Source organism: Procambarus clarkii, chromosome 60, assembly GCF_040958095.1.
Source record: "Procambarus clarkii isolate CNS0578487 chromosome 60, FALCON_Pclarkii_2.0, whole genome shotgun sequence".
NCBI lineage: Eukaryota > Metazoa > Arthropoda > Malacostraca > Decapoda > Cambaridae > Procambarus > Procambarus clarkii.
Window position 1 is genome coordinate 11,312,782 of NC_091209.1, and position 23,763 is coordinate 11,336,544.

General features: G+C 49.1%; 1 protein-coding gene across 1 annotated transcript in view; it reads right to left on the bottom strand.

The window, feature by feature from the left end:
• The window catches only part of kermit (PDZ domain-containing protein GIPC-like protein kermit), a 78,638-nt gene that overhangs the window by 15,322 nt on the left and 39,553 nt on the right, over positions 1-23,763 (bottom strand). Inside the window, exons 2-3 of the mRNA XM_045756340.2 lie at positions 16,034-16,130; positions 11,546-11,679 (exon numbers count right to left, since the gene is read on the bottom strand). Coding sequence (XP_045612296.1) covers positions 11,546-11,679; positions 16,034-16,130 — 231 coding nt within the window. The remainder of the gene's footprint in view (positions 1-11,545; positions 11,680-16,033; positions 16,131-23,763) is intronic.

The following is a 23,763-nucleotide window of genomic DNA, read 5'->3' on the forward strand; positions in this document are numbered from 1 at the left end:
AAACCACAGCTAAGGCCTCACAAACCACAGCTAAGGCCTCACAAACCACAGCTAAGGCCTCACAAACCACAGCTAAGGCCTCACACAACTGCATTCTTTATAAACATTCTTACGTAATAGTTTTCCCTCGCGAGACAGGAGCCACAAAAACAATATACTCAAAATACACATTTCTTGTGATCGGGAAAGCGTGCAAAAAGTGAAGAATGGAATGCAAGTGGTGTGGGTGACAGGAGGTGTGGGTGACAGGAGGTGTGGGTGACAGGGGGTGTGGGTGACGGGGGGTGTGGGTGACAGGTGGTGTGGGTGACAACGTCTGGCAGCCCCTGTGCGAGTGTCACCCGGGAAGTGTCACCTGTCATCCCGACCCGCCATGACTGTCACGAGTGAAGAGAGAGAGAGAGAGAGAGAGAAGGGAAGATATGCACCAGCAGTCATGCTGGTGAGACACTCTGCGCCAAACAGGTGTCTGTGAAAGCTCCCACCACAGACGCCACATTGAGGGCTCCAGCCAACGCGGGTCTTCCTTCACCTTGTGTTTAACCCTAGCCTATCCAGCCGGCCGAGGCCTACCGAGCCGGCCCAGGCCTACCGAGGAGTCAGATACGAGAGTGGTGAAGGGTCCACATGTGGTGCCGTCTTCACCACACACCAGAGTGTCAAGGGTGTGCCACCCCACAACAGTTTGAACCGGACACCAATGATCACACATGATACCATCAGATCAGACGCTTTATAGAACATGATAAAACTGGTTCAACAGTTGCCAATACACGAAAATAAATCAAACGGCATAGCCTGTATAATACAATACGCCGAATACAGCAGAGAAAGGGTTTGTGGCCGTGTAGGGTATAAATGTGAGAGGCCTATGCAGGTATAACTACATTAAACATTGTATAGTAAGGTGTTACAACTGCTGCCGGCAGGTGTGGGCCACTGCTGCCGGCAGGTGTGAGCCACTGCTGACGGCAGGTGTGGGCCACTGCTGCCGGCAGGTGTGGGCCACTGCTGCCGGCAGGTGTGGGCCACTGCTGCCAGGAGGTGTGGACAGGTAGCAGTTCCTTATCAGCAGGACGATGAAGCCCCTCTTGGTTTGCGTCACAGATTTGATCACGTTAATCGCGTGTTGTGGCTAACGATCTGGCAGCTGATAACCTGTAACCACTCAGCTGCCGTTACTGTTCGTCCTGTTATGTTACTGCTGTTACTGCTCGTCCTGTTATGTTACTGCCGTTACTGCTCGTCCTGTTATGTTACTGCTCGCCCTGTTATGTTACTGCCGTTACTGCTCGTCCTGTTATGTTACTGCCGTTACTGCTCGTCCTGTTATGTTACTGCCGTTACTGCTCGTCCTGTTATGTTACTGCCGTTACTGCTCCTCCTGTTATGTTACTGCCGTTACTGCTCCTCCTGTTATGTTACTGCCGTTACTGCTCGCCCTGTTACGTTACTGCCGTTACTGCTCGCCCTGTTATGTTACTGATTTTGATTGATTGTTGCCGCCGGAGGCGGCTAGTTTATTGTGCACCCCATACTCATTATGCGAGCGGTAGCGCAAAAAGAATTACAGAGGGCACAAAAAAACTTTATCAGTCCTCATCTTAGATTGTTACAAACAATTTCATCTATCCTTCACACCTTATAGTTACAATGTCAGCTAGTTACAGAGAAAGTGCTGTATTACAAGAGCTATATAATTACAGTAAGTCATTATACATTAATACATTAATGGTAGGTCTTATCGGTAATACATAATAGTTTGGCCAATGGGGATATTACAGAGTCATAGGGGAGCTTCTGTTTATTATTAGTCCTCACAATACACTAATTTCTGAATCTCATATGTCGTTTATCTACTGGAAGCAAAATGTGGATACAGTGCAAGGATTTCAAGTAATTTATCCACGGTAATAAGATAAGTTGCCATATCATACAGCGTGAGCTTAGATTTATCTCTAAATGGTTCAATTTTACTACAATCAAAGATATAGTGTTCGAGTGTGTGTCCCTGTCTTTGTCCACACACTTTACACTTTACTTCATCTAGATCCCTACACAAGCCGAACTGCCAGAGATACTTGTAGCCAAGTCTTATACGAGCTGTGACAACATCTGTTAGTCACAGATGTTTGGTTTGGTAACAGTTATTGATTTGTGGCACCAATTACCGCGTAACATAATAGAAGTAGGATCCCTTGATTTTTCAACCATAGGTTAGACATATATATATGAATGAGATTGGGTGGATATAAATAGGTGCCGCCTCGTATAGGCCAATAGGCCTTCAGCAGTCACCTTCATTCTTGTGTTCTATGCTCTTAGGCTTATCACGAGCCCCCCCCCAATCCCCCTCTAGGCCTTCTACTGACCTTTCACATGATACAACCCACAACACTTGCCTAATTCCTGCGTACTCATTTACTACTAAGGTGAACAGAGGCATCAGGTGAAATAAAACGTGGCCAACTTGTGTGGCCCGAGGATCGAACCCAGGCTCCTCGACTGCTCGTGAAGAACGTGAGAGCACAAGGAGAGTGCCAGCACCCACGTATAGTCTCCTCCCATTACGACAAGAGACATCGACATCATCGACATCTCCTCAACATTACGACATCTCGCACATTGCTACAGACAATTCTTAGCAGGTACATACACTTTCCACCAAGAATGTAATGTTAAGATGCCTTTAATATATTTGGTAATATGTACTACTTGTGACAACTATTGAATTAATGTACATGTATTTGTAATATAAAATAGTATAACAATTTGTGTACTGTAGGGATTTGTGAGCACCTTTGGGGGACCTGTCATAGACAAGGGTAGAAATAGCCTAAACTACTGTCTTTCAGGGATATATATTTTATTATCTCAATAAACTTATTTGAACTTGAAGCGCTCTCTCTCTCACACACACACGTACAATCATTGCATTAGGCAGTGATGTGGTGGAGGCTGACTCCATACACAGCTTTAAGTGTAGATATGACAGAGCCCAGTAGGCTCAGGAACCTGTTACACCAGTTGCAGGCGATGAGTCACAATAACGTGGCTGAAGTATGTTGACCAGACCACACACTAGAAGTTGAAGGGACGACGACGTTTCGGTCCGTCCTGGACCATTCTCAAGTCAAGTCTGTACACCAGTTGATTGACGGTTGAGAGGCTGAACCAATGAGCCAGAGCTCAACCCCAGCAAGCACAAACAGGTGAGTATACACCCACGTGCCGCATGCTGGTCAGCACTGCACAAGCACAACAACAACCACCACCTCGAGTGCTCGAGTGCTCACTAACTGACTACACACTGTGTTACCTAACAGATCTAACGCCCTCCATGGAGAACACACGTCAATATTTACATGCCGACTAGTGTTGTTTACATGAATGACAACAAACCTTCCAGAGAGCCGTAAGTGGACGCATGACGGACAACATTACCCATCAAGTGGCCGAGGGCTCGGTCACCATGTACCGTAGCAGTGCCCAGACACTGTCCCCGGAGGACAGAGGAACACATGGGCTGGTTAGTAGTGTATTAATGCATGGCCACGTCTGCGGCAGAAGAAAAGGCTACACACACCTCCAGGACCCGTGTGGCGTGGACCAGATCTGCCTCGCCACTCCTACTATATAAACCTCACACAAAGACGGACTCTTTGACCCAAATATCACAGTAACGAGGTTATCGCAAATAACCGAACTCCATTACGGGCTCACCATAGCCCGTGCTACTTGGACATTTTGTTCCGAGTACCTGAATCTAAAACAACAATACGGATTGGTTTACGGGGTACTCATGCCCGTGCCACCCTCTTGAGTGGCTTAATCTTAATGTACGTGTACACACTTCAGTGTACACGTGCCTGGAACACCATCAGTACCTCAGTACAGCGGCTATACTTCTCCCTCACACTACACTACTACCAGGGAAATATGTATTTTGTATGTAACAATTAATGTAGAGTGCTTGTTTGAGCTAGCTTTTAAAAACCTCTTAAGAGATTCCACTCAGCCCGTCTCCCTCCCTCCCTCCCTCCTTTCCTTTCTCCTTCCTCCCTCTATCTTTTACTCCCATATTAAATACCAAAAAATAAACAAACTGCCTTACCAGTTGTATAAATTTGCGAGGCTCGACACTATGGAGAGCCCGGCAATGAACACAGTCGTCGACACCACAGGCATTAGAAAGATTAATTCAGCGCCAGAATTAACAAATGGAATGCACTAGGAAGTGATGTGGTGGAGGCTGACTCCACACACATAATCAAATGTACATATAATAGAGCCTATTAGGCTCATGGACCTGCACCGCTCTTGTGCCAGGTAAGTCCACTACGGGCTCACCATAGCCCGTGCTACTTGCCCCGCTCCTGTGCCAGGTAAGTTACGGGCTCACCATAGCCCGTGCTACTTGCCCCGCTCCTGTGCCAGGTAAGTCCACTACGGGCTCACCATAGCCCGTGCTACTTGCCCCGCTCCTGTGCCAGGTAAGTTACGGGATCACCATAGCCCGTGCTACTTGCCCCGTTCCTGTGCCAGGTAAGTTACGGGCTCACCATAGCCCGTGCTACTTGCCCCGCTCCTGTGCCAGGTAAGTTACGGGCTCACCATAGCCCGTGCTACTTGTCCCGCTCCTGTGCCAGGTAAGTTACGGGCTCACCATAGCCCGTGCTACTTGCCCCGCTCCTGTGCCAGGTAAGTTACGGGCTCACCATAGCCCGTGCTACTTGCCCCGCTCCTGTGCCAGGTAAGTTACGGGCTCACCATAGCCCGTGCTACTTGTCCCGCTCCTGTGCCAGGTAAGTTACGGGCTCACCATAGCCCGTGCTACTTGCCCCGCTCCTGTGCCAGGTAAGTTACGGGCTCACCATAGCCCGTGCTACTTGCCCCGCTCCTGTGCCAGGTAAGTTACGGGCTCACCATAGCCCGTGCTACTTGCCCCGCTCCTGTGCCAGGTAAGTTACGGGCTCACCATAGCCCGTGCTACTTGCCCCGCTCCTGTGCCAGGTAAGTTACGGGCTCACCATAGCCCGTGCTACTTGCAACTTGTTCCGAGTAGCTGAATCTATAACAACAACAAACGGCTCAAGGAACTTGTACATTGTTGATTGACAGTCGAGAGGCGGGACCAAAGAGTCGAAGCTCAACCCCCCGCAAACCCAACCACTTGGGCTGGACGGTAGAGCGACGGTCTCGCTTCATGCAGGTCGGTGTTCAATCCCCGACCACCCAAGAGGTTGGGCACCATTCCCTTCCCCCGTCCCATCCCCAACTCTTATCCTGACCCCTTCCAAGTGCTATATAGTCTAATGGCTTGGCGCTTTCCCCTGATAGTTCCTTCCTTCAACCCCCACAGACACAATTAGGTGAGTACTGGTCCCTGAGCCTCCACGAGGCTGAGGAAACCGGACCTTGCCACGCTTGTGTGCCACGAGAGCGAGAGAGGTGCCACTAGAGCGAGAGAGGTGCCACTAGAGCGAGAGAGGTGCCACTAGAGCGAGAGAGGTGCCACTAGAGCGAGAGGTGCCACTAGAGCGAGAGAGGTGCCACTAGAGCGAGAGGTGCCACTAGAGGGAGAGAGGTGCCACTAGAGCGAGAGAGGTGCCACTAGAGCGAGAGAGGTGCCACTAGAGCGAGAGGTGCCACTAGAGCGAGAGGTGCCACTAGAGCGAGAGAGGTGCCACTAGAGCGAGAGAGGTGCCACTAGAGCGAGAGAGGTGCCACTAGAGCGAGAGAGGTGCCACTAGAGCGAGAGGTGCCACTAGAGGGAGAGGTGCCACTAGCTTACCACACAATATTCTCAGAACCATTGATCAAGTGAACAAAAACAAAGTTCAGTGGAACCGGTCACCCTCAATGTACCGGGACGAACCGGTCACCCACAATGTACCGGGACGAACCGGTCACCCTCAATGTACCGGGGCGAACCGGTCACCCTCAATGTACCGGGACGAACCGGTCACCCACAATGTACCGGGACGAACCGGTCACCCTCAATGTACCGGGACGAACCGGTCACCCTCAATGTACCGGGACGAACCGGTCACCCTCAATGTACCGGGACGAACCGGTCACCCTCAATGTACCGGGACGAACCGGTCACCCTCAATGTACCGGGACGAACCGGTCACCACAATGTACCGGGACGAACCGGCCACCCACAATGTACCGGGACGAACCGGTCACCACAATGTACCGGGACGAACCGGCCACCCACAATGTACCGGGACGAACCGGCCACCCACAATGTACCGGGACGAACCGGTCACCCTCAATGTACCGGGACGAACCGGTTATTCAAACAAATTACTGCCATAACCGCCACTAATTATCCACTTTGGAACACATGAAGCCTCAAGTATTTCCAGCGTCCCTATAATACTACATAGCCATGTGTAAAATGTGTTAAATACTACACATCAGTACACGTTATCGACAAGATGTGGGCGGGAGACTGGGTCAGCGCCCCCCCCCCGCCCCCCATCGTGACCTGCAGATGAACGCCTGAGGCCAGATTCACGAAGCAGTTACGCAAGCACTTACGAACCTGGGGCCAGATTCACGAAGCAGTTACGCAAGCACTTACGAACGTGTACATCTTTCTCCAATCTTTGACGGCTTTGGTTACATTTATTAAACAGTTTACAAGCATGAAAACTTCCCATTCAACTGTTGTTATTGTAATAAACAGCCTCCTGGTGCTTCGGAGCTCATTAACTGTTTACCAATTGTAAACAAAGCCGCCAAAGATTGAGAAAAGATGTACAGGTTCGTAAGTGTTTGCGTAAGTGCTTTCGTGAATCTGGCTCCTGGCCCCTTGCAAGAGCCTCGCTTCTCCCTCACGAATATCTCTATACAAAAGTACGAGTTAAATAACTAACCCAACTGGCACATACCAAGTGAACTGCCTGTTACAGTTCTGCACAGACCTGCACAGGCAGTGTGCCTGCACAGGTCTGCACAGGCAGTGTGCCTGTACAGGTCTGCACAGGCAGTGGGCACACTATACAGGACTGGTGGTGGTGGTGTTGTTCTTGGCGACCTGGAGGGTAACCTGGGAGGGAGGTGCGGAGGAGCACTGTGAGGAGGCCACATTCACCTGGTGCAGCGTGAAGGATACCAGGTGAGGTGGGGGAGGGTTGTGGGAGGTGGGGAGGGTTGTTGGAGGTGAGGGTGGGTTGTGGGAGGCTGGGGAGGGTTGTGGGAGTACGGGGGGGAGGGTCGTGGGAGGCGGGGAGAGGGGGAGAGGGGGAGGGTTGTGGGAGGCGGGGAGAGGGGGAGGGTTGAGGGAGACGCCAGGAGTCCACCCACAAGGTCGGCCAACATCCTCTACAGAGAGAGGTGTCAGGATAACACGACGCCGTCAAAACACTAACTAGGTGTTGTTACCGCCGCGGCCAAGCCACACACAAGCCAGAGGGTCAGACAGGGTTTCCGTCTCACAGGTGCGTATAGCAGCACACTACTTCAGACTCGTGTTTGTAAGCTGAGAACTTTCCCTTCCCATTGCTCATGGTGAGCGTTAACCTTACTAGTTTTCCCAGGAACACGACCTGTCAATTGGTTAACAACCTGGTTCCCAATCATTGCTGGGTGAACAAGGGCAAACAGTTATAAGATCTTCCCTGGCCAGGATTCGAACCCAGACCAAACAGCTCGCGAAGTTGCAGTACGAGGGCGTTACCACTACGCCAACAGAAACTGTTACCTGTACCTTATCCTCCTTAAGGAAATGGTTAAACTGTAATATATAAACGACCTACCAAAAAACAAATATCATGCGCCAGTAGTGACCCATGACCTAGCCAGGGTACTAGTACCATGACCTCTGGTGACCTATCTAAACCTGCTTATAAGATTCTGACCTCGCCAGGGTACAAACTCCTATATTCTTTCTAACGTCACGAGACAAGTCGGACTATTGTGTAAACATCCCCGTACACGGCATGCTAGAACAACAGCCGTCTCTTAACACAAATGCAATTTTCAGAACTAAACTGAGAACGTGTGTAGCTTTTTATTTCAGTTCACCGTTAATGTATATAGTTCCGGAACCCTCACATCCCAGGTACCATCGCAGGTACCACCCCCGTTGCTTATACGTGACGTGAGAGGAAAACTCGTTTAGTGACACGGGTCGCTCGCGGCACCTGTACAGGAAGACCACACAGGTGTGGCCTTGGTCGGCCGCGGCACCGTGAGAGCGCGCCACCAGAGACCTCCGCCGCCCCCTGCAGGGCTCCTCGTCTTGGGCGGCCACAACACACCAGTTGTTAACGACCCGACGGACGTTGTCACGCCACTATAACCTTCACACGGATATTTTCCTGCCTGGTACTTACATACTCTTCATTCAAGTACCACTTCCTCCTTGCACATGACGGCTCGTATCACCCTTATTCTTCCTGGAAACATTCTCAAACAACTTGAGGAACAGCTGCGCTTTCCAAGACATCCAGGAAGTGCTCGAAATGTAACACTTCACAAACCGTTGGTGTACTCTAGCCGAGACCACTACACCGAATCCGTCACAAACTTGCACTACGTCAACTAACGCTAAATGAAACTACATACATTACAGCTAGTATTACGACATCACTATTCCAGGTACAGAAGCCAAGCATCGAACCCAGACAACTGACTTTCACAAAATGGAGTCCCAACGCCTTTGGAAAACAATATAAAAGTCAAGATATATTGAATATAAGGTGTTGTGAGCCAGACAGTTCCCTGGACGCCGGTTCGGTGCCCGCTGTATAATTAAATAATTATAATTATATTATATAATTATTAGAGAAGGGAGTACCACCACTGGCTGGAAGAAGGGGACCCATAGCCTCGGAGGAAACCACACATTGTTATATAATTATGCTTCCCGCGGACAGTGAGTAGTGACCACGGTCTGACGAGTGCATGGTGCCTCCTTGCTTACAATCATTGTGATAATCGGTCATTATCAATCACCATGCCCGTAATCACCATCATCACCCTGTTTCCAAAATCATGGTGAGAGGTGGCATCAGCCTCAATCTATGCATCACTATTTTAACCAAAATACTTTCAGCTTAGTTCTGACTAATTGACTGGGGTAAATGCATAGCAGTTAACGATTGCTAAGCGCTTACGAGCGTTAACCACCCGCGGAGTTATTAGGTAGTTAACGCTCACAAAAGGAGAAAGTTAGCATTAACACACAAGTTGTAATGTGGAATATATCATGAGTGTTGTGAATACGTTCGCCTATGCGTGAGTAGGTCTAGTGTGCTACCAAGGCTACAGTGCAGTGCTACAGTGTACAGTGCTACAGTGTAACTAAACCCTGGAATATTCATTGTCTCAGGCTCGGAGGGACGGCAGCTTCTCTATCACAACAACCAGGGGGCTAGATTCACGAAGCAGTTACGCAAGCACTTACGAACCTGTACATCTTTATTCAATCTTTGACGGCTTTGTTTACAATTATTAAACAGTTAATGAGCTCCGAAGTACCAGGAGGCTGTTTATAACAATAACAACAGTTGATTGGCAAGTTTTCATGCTTGTAAACTGTTTAATAAATGTAACCAAAGGCGAAAAAGATTGAGAAAAGATGTACAGGTTCGTAAGTGCTTGCGTAACTGCTTCGTGAATCTGGCCACAGGCTCCTTAGAGGACCCCCCACATCGACCCCGCAGACGCATTCGTCAATATTAATATTAATTTATATTTGAGAAAATTCCCGTTTTGAATGAACAGCATGTTAAAATTCATGAATGTGTCTTTGGGGTCGACCGCTGGATGTAATGGACCTGGTCTGAGAACGGGTTAATTGCTGGATTGACGTGCATTTTGCCCGTGTTGATGAGGACGTACTGTCAAACAAGCCTAGCCCGAGGATTGGTTGGCAAAAGCACTAGTCAACAAAAATTCGCAGGTCATTAGTTATGAATCGTATGTAAAGTGTTTTTCATTCACGAACAGGGAATGAAAAACTACTAGATTAACAAGCATTTGTCTTTTTTTATGTGACGATCTGGAAAAACTTACACAAAATTTCAACCCATCCACAGATCAAGTCCACCCCATCCAGCGGTCGACCCCAAGGACGCATTCATCAATGTTAATGTGTGTATATCACGAAAATAAACACGTGATTAAAAATGTGACAGTGTCAGACCACGGAGGAAAATTGAAACAGGAATTTCCTTAAGTACTTTCGTATATTAATACATCTTCAGAAGGAGTGGACACTGTCATCAATGTTAACATGCTGTTCATTCAAAACGGGAATTTTATCAAATATAAATTAATATTATTATATATTAGTATATTGTACATATACAGGCACTGGTTACGTTAGGTGTTTAGGTTACCTTACCTTGAGGTTACCTTGAGGTGCTTCCGGGGCTTAGCGTCCCCGCGGCCCGGTCGTCGACCAGGCCTCCTGGTTGCTGGACTGATCAACCAGGCTGTTGGACGCGGCTGCTCGCAGCCTGACGTACGAGTCACAGCCTGGTTGATCAGGTATCCTTTGGAGGTGCTTATCCAGTTCTCTCTTGAACAGTTCTCTCCAGGTTCTCTTGACGATTATTTGTATTTGTAGAACGTGGGTGAAGAATTCAACCCGTTCTCACACTAGGCTGGTTAAAGCAGCGGCCGTCCTCCCCAAGTGCATTCATCAATTTTAATATACTGTGTATTAAAAATTGGTTTGTTGTCATAAATTAATATACTTATACATAAAAATTGTATGTATAGTTTGGCATAGGTTAGGTGTTTAGGTTCTGTTGGTAATTATTTGTATTTACAAGTTCGTGGGTGAAGCATTTATAGAATTGTGGTTCGAGCAGAGGACGTGAGCGAAGCACTTGTTCCGGAAGTGTTCGGACGTCGTCAGTTGTGAGTCGTGTGTAAACGATTTTTCATTCAGAAACAGAGGGTTTGGCGGGTGCATGGAATGGACTTTGGGTCTTTGTTTGAAGGACGGGCTGACAAACACACACTATTCACCGGACCAATGAAGAGAGCCGTGCTCGAGCGTATCGAAGCCAAGCAAGAGCGGTTTACGAAGGCAAGATGCGCGGAGAGAGAGGAAGGTGGCGGGAAGAGGAGCCGAGGCGCTGACGGTCACGGCCAGTAGCAGGTGGGTGGCAGTGTAACGAGGCTAATAGCAGCCCCCCGTCACCGCTCCCACACTACCACCACGGAATGTTGTGGCCCTCACACACACACACACACACACACACACACACACACACACACACACACACACACACACACACACACACACACACACACTAGGCAGTGATGTGGAGGAGGCTGACTCCATACACAGTTTTAAATGTAGATAGCCCAGTAGGCTCAGGAAGTACAGCCCAGTAGGCTCAGGAATTTGTACACCAGTTGATTGACAGTTGAGAGGCGGGACCAAAGAGCCAAAGCTCAACCCCCGCAAGCACAAATAGGTGAGTACACACACACACACACACATTCCTACCCCTAAGAGGAGGGCCAAAGTTAGCATAGCACACGTCCCAAGAGTGTTTACGACAGCACTAACCTCTATGTGTTTGATTCTGTCTATAACGGAGTCCTCCTTGATCCTCTTGATGAAGGCGTAACCGGCGCCGTTGTCGGTGATGGTGAGGCCGAGCGCGTCCTCCGTCTTGGTGATCTCCACCTCCTTCGGCCGACCTGTGTACACAACCACACACGTCAAGGAAACCTGGATGTAAACAATGAACCTACTTTGACTGAACGTTACTCCCAAGTGACTACTTAATGGATAGACGCGATAAAGCGCCTAAATTATTGGGATCGTCTCAAAGTTCTCCAAATGTACTCACTAGAAAGAAGACGAGAGAGATATCAAATAATATACACGTGGAAAATACTGGAGGGCCAAGTCCCAAATCTGCACAGTAAAATAACAACGTACTGGAGTGAACGATATGGAAGAAAATGCAGAATAGAACCAGTGAAGAGCAGAGGTGCCATAGGCACAATCAGAGAACACTGTATAAACATCACGGTTGTTCAACACCCTCCCAGCGAGCATAAGAAATATTGCCGGAACAACCGTGGACATCTTCAAGAGGAAACTAGATTGTTTCCTCCAAGGAGTGCCGGACCAACCGGGCTGTTGTGGGTATGTGGGCCTGCAGGCCGCTCCAAGCAACAGCCTGGTGGACCAAACTCTCAAAGTCAAGCCTGGCCTCGGGCCGGGCTTGGGGAGTAGAACTACTCCCAGAACCCCATCAACCAGGTATCAATGGGCACAATATCGTGTTTGTTCGACGTCGAATCAACGTTGATGACGTCGATTCGACTTACTCCTGGAGATTGTGGCCACTGGGTCGCCAGTGTGGCCACTGGGTCGCCAGTGTGGCCACTGGGTCGCCAGTGTGGCCACTGGGTCGTCAGTGTGGCCACTGGGTCGCCAGTGTGGCCACTGGGTCGTCAGTGTGGCCACTGGGTCGCCAGTGTGGCCACTGGGTCGTCAGTGTGGCCACTGGGTCGCCAGTGTGGCCACTGGGTCGTCAGTGTGGCCACTGGGTCGCCAGTGTGGCCACTGGGTCGCCAGTGTGGCCACTGGGTCGCCAGTGTGGCCACTGGGTCGCCAGTGTGGCCACTGGGTCGCCAGTGTGGCCACTGGGTCGCCAGTGTGGCCACTGGGTCGCCAGTGTGGCCACTGGGTCGCCAGTGTGGCCACTGGGTCGTCAGTGTACCCACTGGGAGATATCTTTCCCCGGTAATCCTCTTACATCTTAAATGAATCATTAAAAGGATCCACTGTGTACAATTATTAATCTTCATGTTGGGCGCATTAGTAATTTGTATTAAAGCAGATTTGATGATATATATTAACACTGCTCTTGCAATTGGTTGATGGAAGAAGCATCCAGGCAATCAATTTGGTGAGAATTTTCAGACAAATGAATAAGCCGAGTAATAAGGCATATTGGCCAGGGCTGGACTTGCCAAAAGGCCTTGTAGGCCGTGGCCGGGGGGGCCCACCAGCACCAGGAAGGGCCCCACCAGCTGTCTACATGCATGTGTTTAGCCTTTGAATATCCACACTGACCACACGGTGGGACCAATTTAGCTGTTTTTTGGCCTAGAGCCCAAAAAACCAAATCTGGCCCTGATATTGGCCACTTAAATAACTCCCGTTGTCGGGGACAGGATGCCTGTACTTGAGCTTATCGAGGTGACCCATATCCAGGCCACTTTAGGCCAACTACTGACCTTCCCCACGGTCCATCCGGGTACCTATTTACCAATAGGTTAACGGGGATATTACGTACAAAACAACGTAAACACTCCTTTACGAGGGTAGAAATAGCCTAAGCTATTCTATCCTTTTGAGATGTACTTCCTTTTCTCAATAAACTTACTTGAACACTCGTTTCTGTCCCGCCTTGGGATTGAACCAGGGTCTCTCGGGTGTGAGCCGAGGACGAAGACACTTGCGCTACAGGACCCCATTTAGCAAGTGAAGGAACGCACAACCTCTACTTAATGACTGACGCCATCTTGTCAAGACCGGGGAAGTAAGGTGATACACATTTATAACACAAACATGAAATTAAAATGACAACGTTTAGGCCCGTCAATTTTATATGAATGGGTTGTTGTATGTTTCAGTACTGTTATTATGTGTTATCCTCTTCATAAAATATGTGATTTTGTTATCCTTTTGTTATCCTAATATCCAGGCATATAGCCTAGTCAGTTGACTTCACAAACTTTCACAGTATTGTGTGAACTTTAAAACTAATGAATGCAAATGTGATGTATTAAACTTCCTCATTTTTTTTTAGAGATACCCAATAAAGAAGACTGTAATATAATCTTCAGTACACAGAAGCAAAGGTTATAACGTGTGTGTCACCCTGACCAAGCTGGCAAAGATCTGGCATTTATATAGACAAATATAGGTCAAACAGCACACACATTCAATTGAAAGTATATAAATTAGAAATTAGAAGTGGGCAGTTGTCTAATGTTTACATTTGAAAGATTTCTATATCTCGCTGATTCGGAGAATGCCGACATAACTTTAATATGTAAGTCCTCTATATGTAGAAACTTTATCATTAACACATACAAGTTTCTATGTGATGCAAGTCAAGGTGCATACGCCTTCGACTCTCTTACAATCAACATGTATTGGCAAGAATATGTTGCAGAAACAATATTTGCGTAAGTTTTATCAGATATTCATTGCAATTGATTTAAAGTGCTGACCAAACTACACACTAGAAAGTGAGGCGACGACGACGTTTCGGTCCGTACTGGACCATTATCAATCGACTTCAGAATGGTCCAGGACGGACCGAAACGTCGTCGTCTCTTCACTTTCTAGTGTGTGGTTTGGTCAACATTTTTCAGCCACGTGATTGTGACTCCTCATCTGCACTTTCAAGTGGTTTGGCAAGATGAAAAAATGTGATTGTATGCATGTAAATACAATATATATACACAGTGCTGGACCAAAAACATGCGTCCTATCCTCTAGCAAATACGATATATAATAAGATCAAGGCATAATTTTTCAGGCAAGACCTGGGTAAATACGGGCTTGGAGACAGGATTGTTGATTTATGGAGCAAATTACCAGGCAGAATAATAGACGTGGGATCGCTGAATTGTTTCAATCGTAGGTTAGACATGCATTTGAATGCGTTTGGGTAGATATAAATAGGACCTGTCACATATGGGCCAACAGAAGTTGCCTCATAAGGACCAAGAGGCTGCCTCATAAGGACCAAGAGGCTGCCTCATAAGGACCAAGAGGCTGCCTCATATGGGTTATAAGGCTGCCTCATATGGGTTATGACGCTGCCTCATATGGGTTATGACGCTGCCTCATATGGGTTATGACGCTGCCTCATATGGGTTATGACGCTGCCTCATATGGGTTATGACGCTGCCTCATATGGGTTATGACGCTGCCTCATATGGGTTATGACGCTGCCTCATATGGGTTATGACGCTGCCTCATATGGGTTATGACGCTGCCTCATATGGGTTATGACGCTGCCTCATATGGGTTATGACGCTGCCTCATATGGGTTATGACGCTGCCTCATATGGGTTATGACGCTGCCTCATATGGGTTATGACGCTGCCTCATATGGGTTATGACGCTGCCTCATATGGGTTATGACGCTGCCTCATATGGGTTATGACGCTGCCTCATATGGGTTATGACGCTGCCTCATATGGGTTATGACGCTGCCTCATATGGGTTATGACGCTGCCTCATATGGGTTATGACGCTGCCTCATATGGGTTATGACGCTGCCTCATATGGGTTATGACGCTGCCTCATATGGGTTATGACGCTGCCTCATATGGGTTATGACGCTGCCTCATATGGGTTATGACGCTGCCTCATATGGGTTATGACGCTGCCTCATATGGGTTATGGCGCTGCCTCATATGGGTTATGACGCTGCCTCATATGGGTTATGGCGCTGCCTCATATAGGTTATGGCGCTGCCTCATATGGGTTATGACGCTGCCTCATATGGGTTATGACGCTGCCTCATATGGGTTATGGCGCTGCCTCATATGGGTTATGACGCTGCCTCATATGGGTTATGACGCTGCCTCATATGGGTTATGACGCTGCCTCATATGGGTTATGACGCTGCCTCATATGGGTTATGACGCTGCCTCATATGGGTTATGACGCTGCCTCATATGGGTTATGACGCTGCCTCATATGGGCTATGAGGCTGCCTCATATGGGTTATGACGCTGCCTCATATGGGTTAATAGGCCTCCTGCAGTTTCCATTAAAGATCCAACACATCATTCCCTCTAGCACATACGGATCTTAAGCCTGTATACCAACATTGTTCTCATGTATGATGACTCGCTAACATATAAGAACACACACACCAGACACACGTTTGTTCACCAGACACACGCTTGTTCACCAGACACACGTTTGTTCACCAGACACACGCTTGTTCACCAGACACACTCTTGTTCACCAGACATTAGAACAAACAGCATCAAGGTCACATTGATTTACCTTTCCGGTGTGCAAATATGAAGTCGTCTAGGCCGATTTGTCCCCCTAAGAGTTTGGTCATGTCGACCTTGTGTGTGTTGAGCGTGCAGAACAGGATCTGAAAAGGCAAAAGAACAATATGTATTGTCTCTGGAAAAGAACACAAGAACAAACGCAGCTGTAGCAGGCCTATTGACCCATACGAGGCAGCTGTAGAAGGCCTATTGACCCATACGAGGCAGCTGTAGAAGACCTATTGACCCATACGAGGCAGCTGTAGCAGGCCTATTGACCCATACGAGGCAGCTGTAGAAGGCCTATTGACCCATACGAGGCAGCTGTAGCAGGCCTATTGACCCATACGAGGCAGCTGTAGCAGGCCTATTGACCCATACGAGGCAGCTGTAGCAGGCCTATTGACCCATACGAGGCAGCTGTAGAAGGCCTATTGACCCATACGAGGCAGCTGTAGCAGGCCTATTGACCCATACGAGGCAGCTGTAGAAGGCCTATTGACCCATACGAGGCAGCTGTAGCAGGCCTATTGACCCATACGAGGCAGCTGTAGAAGGCCTATTGACCCATACGAGGCAGCTGTAGCAGGCCTATTGACCCATACGAGGCAGCTGTAGCAGGCCTATTGACCCATACGAGGCAGCTGTAGCAGGCCTATTGACCCATACGAAGCAGCTGTAGCAGGCCTATTGACCCATACGAGGCAGCTGTAGCAGGCCTATTGACCCATACGAGGCAGCTGTAGCAGGCCTATTGACCCATACGAGGCAGCTGTAGCAGGCCTATTGACCCATACGAGGCAGCTGTAGCAGGCCTATTGACCCATACGAGGCAGCTGTAGCAGGCCTATTGACCCATACGAGGCAGCTGTAGCAGGCCTATTGACCCATACGAGGCAGCTGTAGCAGGCCTATTGACCCATACGAGGCAGCTGTAGCAGGCCTATTGACCCATACGAGGCAGCTATTTATAAAGCCAGCTACAAAATGGGCAACATCACAGCTATACTTTACTCCCATCACCTCTTCAACAACATTTAACAAAATATATAATAGTTAAAATTCACTTTGCACGCACAGGGAACATGATCCAGATATATAAAATACTCATAGAAACTGAGGAAATATATACAGACTTCAGGCTGAGCAGCAGAGTAACGAGAGAATAAGCATAGAAGCTTGTAATATAGTCTTCAGTACCATCCCTCAAGACACTGAGACGAGCCACAGGGATGTTAGGAAACACTTCTTCACTGTAAGGCCAGTAAACAAGTGGAACGAGACGAGCTAGAGGTTTGGGGGGGAGGGGAGGGGTGGATCTGGCCAGAAACAAAGGGATCGTGAGAGAATGCATAACAAGACCGACAGTAACCAAATCGAAACCCAAGAGCTGAAGCCCGGGCTTGCAAACTATGTTAGATAAACACACACACACACACACACACACACACACACACACACACACACACACACGTGGCATCCCTTGTCTGAATTAGAGAAGAGTCGATGTTCTTATAAGTGCTCAGCCTTGTTGACTGGAATTTTCCTTAATAAGACAGCTTTTAGGCATCCTTTATTAATCACGTATTCACCTAGTTGTGCATGTGCGCATTCAGTTGCGCATGTTGCATGTGCCCTAGTTGTCACACGTGCGCGTATCCGAGTGCTTGTGTCTCCGTTCTTGTCTGTCTGCGTGCGTGCGTGAGCTGCAAATCAAAACATCGTTTAAACTGAAAAACCACACGCGTATACGGGCATGACGGCCGCTGATTGGCCCTGGCCTTCCATAGGTCACGCTAGTTTAGATTCGCGCCTGAAATGTTGTAGGAGTCGCGAGGACCCACGCATAGGCTACGACATTTATGGAGCCACTACAGGATCTGAGCCTGCTTGTTGACTTTCGCACGCTTCTGCTGGAACACAGGCCAGGCCAGGATAGGTAGCAGCGTCACAGGCCAGGATAGGTAGCAGCGTCACAGGCCAGGATAGGTAGCAGCGTCACAGGCCAGGATAGGTAGCAGCGTCACAGGCCAGGCCAGGATAGGTAGCAGCGTCACAGGCCAGGCCAGGTAGCAGCGTCACAGGCCAGGCCAGGTAGCAGCGTCACAGGCCAGGCCAGGATAGGTAGCAGCGTCACAGGCCAGGCCAGGTAGCAGCGTCACAGGCCAGGCCAGGTAGCAGCGTCACAGGCCAGGCCAGGATAGGTAGCAGCGTCACAGGCCAGGCCAGGTAGCAGCGTCACAGGCCAGGCCAGGTAGCAGCGTCACAGGCCAGGATAGGTAGCAGCGTCACAGGCCAGGATAGGTAACAGCGTCACAATGACCTACTTTGTCACAATGTCGGCAATGTTTTGCTGGGATGGGGGGAAGGGGGGGGGGTAGAGAGGACACACACATAGCAGACTGGAGACGGTACTTTAATAGTAAAATAATCAAGACCTAATACTGCGTTGATGAATGAGGTTATCTTGAGATGATTTCGGGGCTTTTAGTGTCCCCGCGGCCCGGTCCTCGACCAGGCCTCCACCCCCAGGAAGCAGCCCGTGACAGCTGACTAACCCACAGGTACCTATTTTACTGCTAGGTAACAGGGGGATAGGGTGAAAGAAACTCTGCCTATTGTTTCTCGCCGGCGCCTAGGATCGAACCCAGGACAACAGGATCACAAGTCCAGCGTGCTGTCCGCTCGGCCGACCGGCTCCCTTGAAGAAGATTAAGCCACCCAGGAGGTAGCACGGGCATGAGTAGACCGTAAAACTACTACATGAAGGACACTATGCCTACCAAACCCAGCCTCCAGATTGATAATACACGAGGCGACTCAGGAAGGTGTTCGGGATGTACAAACTAGGGACTGAGAGGCCTAAGTAAAAGGAATGAAGAGCCTAAAATATAAGCAGCACTATGCAGGCGATAAGTCACAATAACGTGGCTAAAGTAAGTTGACCAGACCACACACTAGAAGGTGAAGGGACGACGACGTTTCGGTCCGTCCTGGACCATTCTCAAGTCGATTGTTGGACCATTCACCGATCACCAGGGGAGCCGGTCGGCCGAGCGGACAGCACACAGGACTTGTGGTCCCGGGTTCGATCCCGGGCGCCGGCGAGAAACAATGGGCAGAGTTTCTTTCACCCTATGCCCCTATTACCTAGCAGTAAAATAGGTACCTGGGTGTTAGTCAGCTGTCACGGGCTGCTTCCTGGGGGTGGAGGTCTGGTCAAGGACCGGGCCGCGGGGACACTAAAGCCCCGAAATCATCTCAAGAAAGGAAATGTTGATGTTTATCTCTCAGAATGTTTGGTAATATGTTTATTGTTTGTGATGTGTGTATATGTATGTATTAACACGATGTACTGAACGGGGTGAGAATAGCTTGAGCTACCTCATCCCTTTGTGTGTATTTTACCTCAATAAACTTATTTCAATTTCAATCTCAAGATAACCTCAAGATAACCACCTCAAAGGTGATCACCAAACACAACCTGTGCTCGTTTGTTTTACCATTGGAAACGTTCAGCACAAACACGAAAATCATCCCAGAACTACCTGGTTGATGGGGTTCTGGGAGTTGTTCTACTCCCCAAGCCCGGCCCGAGGCCAGGCTTGACTTGTGAGAGTTTGGTCCACCAGGCTGTTGCTTGGAGCGGCCCGCAGGCCCACATACCCACCACGGCCCGGTTGGTCCGGCACTCCTTGGAGAAATAAATCTAGTTTCCTCTTGAAGATGTCCATGGTTGTTCCAGCAATATTTATTATGCTTGCTGGGAGGACGTTGAACAACCGCGGACCTCTCATGTTTATACAGTGTTCTCTGATTGTGCCTATGGCACCTCTGCTCTTCACTAAACTAAATCAATTCTCATACCAAGAAAGGTTGAGGGTCTCAGGGATAAAAAAAACTAACTAACTATGACAGACCAGATCTTATCGAGACCTTTAAAAATATTGAACAAGTTGGAAGACATTTATCCAGGCAACTTTTTTTTTAAAAGGTCCAATGTATTAAACAAGGGGCAACAGCTCCAAGCTCAACAAGCCACACTGTAACACACACAAGGGTCAACAAGTCCAAGCTCAACAAGCCACTAAGTAAGAGACACAGGAGATACTTTTCACTCAAGAATAATAAAGCCATGGAATATCTTACGGAACGAAGTTGTAAATACAACTGTAACACTCATTCATGTGTGTGGGTTGGGTTATGTGTAGACACCAAGAGTGCGCTACAGTCCACAAAAGTCCTCGTGAAAACTGAGGGAACCATCCCCAAACCATCGGCTTCTGGGCCCATAGGAGCCTCTGGTGGTCTTCGGGTATTGAGAAAATCATTGGAGCAAGACGGGGGGGTCGAACTCGCGTCCGAAGTGGTCCCAGACGCACACCATAACCCATAAACCACGATGTGCGAGTCTGGTGTTATCCAGGACGCTGCTTCCATCCTCGATCTGATGCAATGATTTTTACAATATATGTATCACGTTACTGTGATTTCCTTGTGTATTAAGGTAAGTGAATACGCGACGAACACACACTAGTTCCTGATGAAATGTAAGTGTATAGCTGACCAAGATGTGAGGGCCGGGTGTAGGCTGTACTGGAGCTGGTGGCTGGGTCTGAGTGTGGCTGGAAAAGGACTGTGAGGCCTGGTCGACGACCGGGCCGCGGGGACGCTAAGCCCCGGAAGCACCTCAAGGTAAGGTGGTGTGCGAGTGTGTATTTTAATGGATAACAAAGGATATTTATTTTTGTAAAAAAAAAGATAAATACTAATAATTTGCCTTATAATGCTGTATTCAACCACTTAAACTTCTTGGTACAGCGACGACTTCGTTTTCTGCAGGTCATCGTTTGATCCCCGACGATTAAAGTGGTTGGGCACAGTTCCTTAATTCCCCTAATTCCACCTCAGCTGCGACCTGTTACTTCCTCTAATACAGTTCTCTAATCTACCGATTGATTGATTGATTGATTGATTGATGAAGATTAAGCCACCTAAAAGGTAGCACGGGCATGAATAGCCCGTAAGTGGTGGCCCTTTTGAGCCATTACCAGTATCAAGAGCTGATACTAGAGATCTGTGGAGGTGCGACTGCACCCTGCATGACGGCAGATGATTAATTGATGAAGATTAAGCCACCCAAAAGGTGGCACGGGCATGAATAGCCCGTAAACCTGCGTGACGGGAGATGTCTTCCGTGTCTAATGTACCGACTCGTGCCTCCTTAAATATGACCGAGAGGGGAATATTGCCAACCACGACGGTCATAAGATACACGTAAAGAGAACATTTACCAGCGTGGACTCCGCAGCTGCTGGTCGTGTTCTGCACGCCACCCCACTACTGTTGTTTTAGATTCAGCTACTTGCAACAAAAAGTTGCAAGTACCACGGGCTATGGTGAGCCCGTGGTGGGCTTACCCGGCACAGCAGCGGGGTTAAGACGCCACTCCCCTCGGGGGGGGGGGGGGGTGGACATGACGGACTGTTTACATCACAATGTCCCGCAGTCAAATATTGAATATGTTTAACCACACACATTAAACAGTTGCCTCCAATTGTAAGGATAACAGGTGAACTATGCCAGGTGTACACGCTTGCCAGGCGTGTACACCTGGCAACCAGTACACTTGTGGCGCATTTGACAGTTGAAAGGCGGGAGCAAAGAGATAAAGCTCAACCCCCGCAAGCACAATTAGGCGAGTACAGTTCGTACACTAGTATCTGATATTGTGGTCAGAAATTGACCGAATTGACCCATCTAACCTATCGAGGACGATGTATGGAAAACGTTAATATTACGGGGCATTAATTTGTACTAATACGACACTTTTGTAACGAATTGGTCGACTTTTGTAAAATATGTGAGGCATTAGTAAGAGGACGGGTCTGGAGGCCACAAGGCTGCCTCACCTGGTGTTATCCTGGTCGGCAGGCCACAAGGCTGCCTCACCTGGTGTTATCCTAGTCGGCAGGCCACAAGGCTGCCTCACCTGGTGTTATCCTGGTCGGCAGGCCACAAGGCTGCCTCACCTGGTGTTATCCTGGTCGGGAGGCCACAAGGCTGCCTCACCTGGTGTTATCCTGGTCTGGAGGCCACAAGGCTGCCTCACCTGGTGTTATCCTGGTCTGGAGGCCACAAGGCTGCCTCACCTGGTGTTATCCTGGTCGGGAGGCTACAAGGCTGCCTCACCTGGTGTTATCCTGGTCACAACACACACACACACACACACACACACACACACACACACACACACACACACACACACACACACACACACCACGCCAGTATTATCCACACAGTGCTCGCTACAGCATACACCACACATATCTACGTTGCAGAATACAACAACAATAGCAGCGGCTGCACCCCATCATTACAACCACCAACATTACCTTCACCAACACCTGCTTGCAATAGTCATACCAGTAGCAGAATATTGGCAGCAATACCAAGCCCAACTAGTTACTAGTACCACTAGCAGCAGCAGCTGGCCTAAGTGGTTACAAGGGCACCAATACCACCACCAGCTGCAGTGACACTGTTGTTGTTATAGATTCAGCTACCCTGAACAAGTTCCAAGTAGCACGGGCTATGGTGAGCCCGTAAGCAGTGATACAGTACTGGCCGCATCATAACATTCCCCGTGATGTAGCCCAGGACATGTGACCAGGTGGAGCAGGACGATGACTGGAGAACCCCAGCTCGATACCCTGCTAGTGGTGACTGGTCGCACCATGTGCCAGCCTGCCACAGTCTCTGTTGCCTCCTCCTGCTGCTGCTGCTGCTGCTGCTGCTGCTGCTGCTCACTGTACCAGCCTGGTGTTGCCATTAACTCGCCCGAAGCCTCAGTATGTAGGATGAATAACCCGGCGTCAGGACACACGAGTCACCGGAACACGGGTCGCCAGACCTCAGGAGGACCCAAGAGTCACCGGAACACGAGCCGCCAGACCTCAAGAGGACCCAAGAGTCACCGGAACACAGGTCGCCACACCTCAAGAGGACCCAAGAGTCACCAGAACACGGGTCGCCACACCTCAAGAGGACCCAAGAGTCACCGGAACACAGGTCGCCACACCTCAAGAGGACCCAAGAGTCACCGGAACACAGGTCGCCACACCTCAAGAGGACCCAAGAGTCACCAGAACACGGGTCGCCACACCTCAAGAGGACCCAAGAGTCACCGGAACACAGGTCGCCACACCTCAAGAGGACCCAAGAGTCACCGGAACACAGGTCGCCACACCTCAAGAGGACCCAAGAGTCACCGGAACACGGGTCGCCAGACCTCAAGAGGACCCAAGAGGACCCGGAACACGAGACGCCAGCACAACTTCTTGTACAATGGATAGAATCAAATAATTAGACTTGAGTCTTATAGTGCAATATATCATGCGTGGAAATGCTTCATTGTTCCAAGTATGAGGAAAATCCGCATTTGAAGAGTTAGAGAATGCCGAGAGCGTTTTCGGCTCAATTAGCCTTCATCACAGCAAGATCGAGCGCAAGGAGAGAAACTGACTGATGGCTGATACAGATTAAGCCGCCCAACGGGTGGCACGGGCATGAATAGCCCGTAAGTGGGGGGGAAGCTGCCGCTGTTTTAAATTCAGCTACTCGGAACAAAAAGTTCCAAGTAGCACGGGCTATGGTGAGCCCGGCCAGCAGATATATGAATCAATTATGGTATCTGTGCATGGGGGTCTACCACTGCAAACCACCTTAAGCCCATCA